This window comes from Lupinus angustifolius, chromosome LG14 (genome assembly GCF_001865875.1).
Source record: "Lupinus angustifolius cultivar Tanjil chromosome LG14, LupAngTanjil_v1.0, whole genome shotgun sequence".
Taxonomy (NCBI): Eukaryota; Viridiplantae; Streptophyta; class Magnoliopsida; order Fabales; family Fabaceae; genus Lupinus; species Lupinus angustifolius.
Genome location: NC_032022.1, coordinates 9,976,069 through 9,983,187, shown reverse-complemented (window position 1 = coordinate 9,983,187; position 7,119 = coordinate 9,976,069). Strand labels below are relative to the sequence as shown.

Genomic DNA, 7,119 nt, shown 5'->3' with positions numbered 1-7,119 from the left:
GTTTATTTATACATTGTCTAATACTTTTAAATACTCAAAGAAGGGACATAACCTTCTTTTCTGTTTTATTTCTTTATTTAAACATTTATTACTTGATAATCAAAACTATAATTACAAAAAAAATAGTTAATAATGAGCTACACTTCTATCCAACTTTTTTAATACTTTATTTAGACATTGTAACTAAAAATATATAAGCAAAATCCCATATTTAGCTATGTTGTTGTACTTCTAATATTAAACAAATTATGTTAGTGTATATAAACTTCTTATATTCCAATCTTACCTTTTGTGACCACGTGAGAAATGGCTCGAACCATGGCTCGAGCCAAATTGCTCATGTGTGCACTACTTTATTTGATATTGGTCCAACTACAAGGAACCCAAGCCACAATAGAAGGTCTTGGTGTCAATTGGGGTGCCCTAGCATCCCACCCAATGGAACCTAATATTGTGGTGAATATGTTGAAGAGCAATGGAATCAAGAAAGTAAAACTCTTTGATTCAGATTCTTGGACAGTTAGTGCTTTTTCCAATACAGACATTGAAGTCATGGTTGGAATTCCTAATGACCAATTGAGTAAATTTGCTGGAAGTAGTGGAGATGCAGAAGATTGGGTTAAAGCAAATCTTACCAAACATTTTGGTGATGGGGGTGTCAATATAAGGTGTACCATAAAGTTCAATCTTTTTATTATAGGAAATATATGTTTCATGTACCATTATGCATGACAACTTTTGTACAACCTTAAACTTTATCATTGTTTTATTATTAACATGATGTTTTACACATTATCTAATTGCAGATATGTTTCTGTTGGAAATGAACCATTCTTGTCAAGTTACAATGGTTCCTTTGTAAAGACAACATTCCCAGCAATGCAAAATATTCAAAAGGCTATTGATAAAGCTGGTTTAGGAGACAAGGTGAAGGTGACTACAGCTATGAATGCTGATGTTTATGAATCCTCTTCAAACAAGCCATCAGATGGAGAATTTAAAAGCCAAAGTTATGATGAGATGATAAAAATAGTGGGTTTTCTTAATGAAAAGAAAGCACCTTTTGTTGTCAACATATACCCTTTCCTTAATATATATCAAAATAAAGATTTCCCTGAAGAACTTGCATTCTTTGATGGTGGAGGTAGAACAATTGATGACAAAAATGTACAATATAGCAATGTGTTTGATGCAAATTTAGATACCCTTATATGGTCACTAAAAAAAGCTGGTTACCCTAATGTGGAAATCATGGTTGGTGAAGTTGGATGGCCAACCGATGGACACATAAGTGCTAATCCAAAGAATGCAAAAAGGTTCTACCAAGGGTTTCTTAAGAAAATGGCAAGCAAAAAAGGATCACCACTTCACCCTGAACCCTTTGATGTATACCTCTTCTCCCTTTTTGATGAGGATTTGAAGAGTATTGCACCCGGAAACTTCGAGCGCCATTGGGGGATTTTTCGCCACGATGGAAGGTCTAAATTCCCTATAGATTTTTCAGGTCAGGGACAGGAGAAATGGCCTGAAGAAGCACAAGGTGTTAGGTACCAAGAGAATAAATGGTGTGTCCTAAATAGTGATGTTAAGAACATGAGCCTTGTACCTGCTGCATTAGACTATGCTTGTGCAGTTGCTGATTGTACAAGCTTAGGGTATGGTTGTTCTTGTGAAAATTTAGATCTAAGAGGCAATACTTCATTTGCTTTCAACCAATACTTTCAGACAAGAGACCAAAGTGTTGAGGCATGTGATTTCAATGGATTGGGAAGTATTGTGAATGAGGATCCATCAAAGGGAAATTGCTTCTTCCCTATAGAAATTGAGAGCAGCAAAAGTGGATTCATGCTCAAAGCAATGCATACAATGGGAGCCCTTTTAGTTGGATTATCCGTCTTTTTTCTATCATTTCCTTAGGGTCTATTTGTGAGTTAAATTTTGGAGAGGAATGAAGATAAATAGAAAATTTGAGAGCCATAAAATACACTTACAAGATAATTTTAAAGTCTTTCATTCCCTTTCAAAATTGAACTTGTAAACTATCCATTAAAAACTATATACGTGATACATATTACATTGGGCAAGCTTAATATAATATTTGACAATATGCCATGACATTATTTTTGTTTCCTCTTAGTTAGTAAGAGGCTAACTTACTCTTTACCTCTTGACTTTTCAATCCTTACACCACCCAGTTATATTGGAACAATCATGTATCTCTACTTTCTAATCCGTCAAATTACGAAGTAATATAAAAGTGTTTATTTCTATTTTTAGATTTTTTTAATTAAATGGACAAAAAACAGGGAAATGTTATCTCATTCATTTTATTGTTCCATAATGTTACGTGGAGACTAAAAGTGAACAGTGACCCATGTGGATAAGAGAAAAAAATATATGTATTGATAGTGTATGAGTTTCATATACAATTGTTGTATTATTTATCATTGATATTTAATTATGATTAATTTTTCAGAAAAAAATAATCCAAATGAATGGTGAATGATGTAATGTCTGTGTAAATCTTTACATTAACGGTGTATAAATTTTCCACCCTTTGGACAAGAGAAAAAGATATATGCACTGATAATGTATAAGTTTCATACACTATTACTGCATCATCTACCATTGATAGTTTTTAGTTTGGAAGATGCAATTTACGGTTTGCAGTTTATATAATGATGTATGTGGGATGCAGATTTTAGTTGAGTTTATATACCAATTGTGATAATTTTAATTGTACTATGCTTAAATATTTAAGAAAAAAATCTATGTTTGTCATTTTATCATTTTCCAACTCGGACTCATCCCTATCTTGACTTGTCTTGTTTTGGACTCGTCCCTCACACGTTCAATCCTAATTAGAAATGAGTATGGGTTCAAAAATTAACCCGATTAATATTCAGGGACAGGTGATGGACATGCTTAAGTTTCTCAACCCATCTCACGCTAATCGACCTTAATTTATAGTTTGTACAATAACTATGAACATCAATATCATATATTTTTTTATGGTATATGAGACTCCTCTATTTATGATTTTGAACATCAACCTCATATTTTATGGTTGCATAGGCTTCATATTAGTAATTGAGATCTTTAATCTCATTTTTTATACTTAATTTATTATCATTTTATCAAACAAATATCAAATTGATTTTTTAAGTTAGTAATATTAAATGTGGTAGTATTTGATTACTTGAAAATAGAAGAATACAATTATTTTGGAATATATGATTTATGTTCTCTTATGGAGGGAGGGAGCCCTACCATTCTTGACGTGCAACCAATCATCTCACTTCACGATTCAATCTTGGTTGACTACTGAACCTCTGATTCATTTGGCTTCAGTTTGGGTCTAATTAACATTTATCAAAATTCCATTGTCTACTTCTAATTTTTGTGTGCAATTCATGCATTAGAATCAAAAGACCCACCCAAACCTATCAAAATCAACAGCACAACTCATTTAATGCAGCCCTATATTTCTTTCCTTTATATTTTTTCCATGAATACCCGATAAAATAAGAGAATAATGTATCTCCTCATATCAGGAGATAAGTTATCTCCTTCTGCCAGTAAAAATATAATATGTGTGCTATTTTGTTTATTTTTTAAAATATTTTTATAGAAAATGATGAAACATGACACATGTCATGATTTTACTGGCAGAAGGAGATAACTTATCTCCTTATAATAGGAGATACTCATTTCCCATAAACAAAACCCACGTGCAGCCCTGTCTCGAAGGCATTGTTGCTAAAACTTGAAAAATTGCTAATCATAAGCTAAAGAATACGAGGTAATTCAATTAAATAATAATAAAGAATGGAAAAAAAGAATAAGAGTTTCCATTGAAAACTAAAGATTGGTTTGAATTAATGAGTTTCAAGTAAGGGTGGAATATGTTAGAATTTGTCTTAGACCGAAAATATATAATATATAGAAGTCTAAATGTGGTATATTAGTCCGTTTAAAAAATTATAAAGTTTATACCTGACATGACCTATTATTTTGTTTAAAGCAATGTTATTAATATCAATGTTGTGAAACCCGAGCCGGACATCAAACCTTACGATCAGACCGACTGATTTTATATATAATTTATCATTTTTATATATAAATATGTAGATATATAAATACAAAATTTTATGTAATTAATAAATATATTGAAATAATATTTTCCATCTTTTTTTGGACCGAAGTAAAATAAAATATTACAGTAGTGTTCTATTTTTTAAAATTTTAAGTGAATCGTCTGGTTCATTTCTCTGGTTATTGCGGTTCAACCGAGTTTAATATGGTCGAACCAGAATATCTCCGGTTCGAAGCGGTCCAATCCCTCATTCGATTAAGGCTACAAACCAGAGTCGTTTTCAAGTTCGATCAGCGGTAAAAACAGTCGGCCCGCTTGGTCCAGTCTGGTTATTACAACACTGATTAATATCCTATTGGCCATCAAACTAGTCAGGGTACTGATATAGTGGTTTAACGGTTCAATCGATGGTTCAATAGTTAAACCGCATACTAATGAAGTTGGATATACATATATAATATAATAACATTAATGTTGAAAAACCAATAATTTTTTTTTTTCATTAAAAAATTAATTTTAAATAAAATTGACTGGTATGATCGGTATAGTTCAATTAAAAATCGGCCGATATGATTGGCTTTGAATGGTACAATTGCATGATCGGTATAATTATTGTTCTATACCGGTATTGGGATCAATTTAACAGTTAAACTGGCTGACATGAATTGGTTATTACAAAACTGGTTTGAAGGTCTCTCATATATTAAATGGTCTTAATAAGACTTAATGTTTACATTTAAATAAATTAATTGGCATACTTTTAACTAGACTCATCTAATTCTAATAATTAAATTATATTTTTATATGCATTTTTATATTAACATTACATAAATAAAAATAATACTTATATTATATGACTATTATATATAATATTACTAAATAGGGATCTATTAAACTTAATAATCATGTTAGATGTCCTAAAGCTTCAGATGTTAAGCTAAATATATTTTTAAAAAAACCTAGTCTAGTTTGTTTAGGAATAAAGCCTGATATAACCTAATGTGTTATAAGTTAGGTAATAAATCTCTAATAGACGATCTAACATGTTTTCACCCTTAATTTAAAATGAAATAATATCTTTTAAGTAGTGATAAATTATTGTTGGGGTTTTTATACTTAATTAGTGGCAAGAGATATAAGCCCAAAATTACTTCTTTTAATGGGAGGAGATATAAGCCCCAAGTTACTCAAAGAGCAAACCCAATTATTTGGAGTGCAACTTAGCAAGTTTGTTTGATGTAGAAGACAAATTAATTTGAGCATAAGCAAGAAACTTGGAGTTAAAGTTAAGAAAACTCCATAGTCCACATTTATAAGTAGAAAGCTCCATATGAGAAGAAAATGCACCAAAAATCTTAGGGGGCGAGATGTGCCTTTCCACCACATGGTGGAATGAGAGAAATCTGAGTAAGATGCTAAGGAGATAACTTAGTGAGATAGTAGAGAGAAATTGTATTCCATTGTAGAAGGGTGTGAGTGAAATTCTTATATATGATTAAAACTTTCAAGTAGGACAACTCAATAAAAAATTGTTTATTAAAACAAGACGGAAATATGAAACAAATGACCCTTGATAAAACTCTCAAGTAGGACAACCACAATTGTTTACTCAACTTCATCTCAAATGCATCAATTGGTGGTTAGTTTAAGTGATATATACTTGATTCAGTTTATGTAATATCTAGTTTTGTGTCTTCTGAAATATCTACAACTATAGTGAGGAGATTTATAAAGGTTAGTCCCCTATAATGTTAATATCCAAAACTAATATATGGTTACCTCTTATAACACCACGCCAGAGTTTCCGTTCAACAGTGCTTACTTTAGATATATAACAGCGCTTTCATGCGCTTTCTGTTTGACCACAATAGTATATGGTCATCATTAACAACACTTCACAAATGCTGTTGTATTGATTATATACCACAACACATAAAAAACGTGTCATATAATGCATCAATACAACAACGCCTCGTCCACAAAGTATTATCATATAGTGGATCAATACAACAACGTATCGTCCATAAAGTGTTGTCATATAATCTTAAATAAACAACACATTTTATAGGTCTTATTAACCGCGCTTGTTGTTGCGTTGTTGAAGTTCATATATTTAACAGCACAATAACATAAAAGGGTTGTTGTGTTATTCATAAATTTTCTCAAACAACACCTTAATACAACAACACATCACATGCATAGCGCTGTTGTATTAATAATGTACCAATCACTTTCTATAAAAAGCGTTGTTGTAGTTATCCTTTAACTACAGCGCATGCTAGAGCTTCTACTAGAATTTGCTATTGATTTGTATAAATTAATACATGCATATACATTTATTAGCATAACAGACATTCTCAACAACACATACATTTATATATTATGAACAACACAAACACATTAATACAGGCCAGAAGTTTGTTTTATTAAACCTCAATACAATACAAAATACAAAAAATGAATATCATGTCAATTATATTTTCACAAATTACATAATTACAAATAAAAAAATTACACAAATTACAAAGAAACAATATTATACAAATTACAAACAATCAAAATTATACAAAGACTATTTGCATCTATTTTTCCTTTTCTTTGATTGTTTTTATCTTTTAGGATCATCTTTATCTGAAGGAGCATATTGATTTACCCAAAGCCCTTCGTCGTGATCATCTCTTGTATATAAATCATCATCCGTAGTTGGTCCGCTCTCACGCGACTGATATGTCCAAAAAATATGATCATCTTCATCAATATCTTCATATTCTTAGTCATCAATATTATTAACGATTATTTTGTTAGTTAAAAGAACAATGGACCATTTTATATCAGCTAAGTCACTAACATAGAATACTTGTTAAGCTTGTGATGCTAGAATAAATGACTCATCTTTATATCCTGACCTATTAAGATCCACTTGCATGAATCCTAACTCATCAACTCGGAAAACATTATTGTTATCAACTCACATACAATAAAAAACTGGCATCCTAAACATTGTGTAATCCAATTCCCATATG

At 31.0% G+C, this 7,119-nt stretch overlaps 1 protein-coding gene across 1 annotated transcript; it reads left to right on the top strand.

The window, feature by feature from the left end:
* On the top strand, positions 267-2,015 carry LOC109326252 (glucan endo-1,3-beta-glucosidase 8). The gene is made up of 2 exons (XM_019558958.1): positions 267-668; positions 807-2,015. Exons 1-2 carry the CDS (start codon positions 307-309, stop codon positions 1,915-1,917), a joined length of 1,473 nt encoding a protein of 490 aa, XP_019414503.1. The 5' UTR covers positions 267-306; the 3' UTR covers positions 1,918-2,015.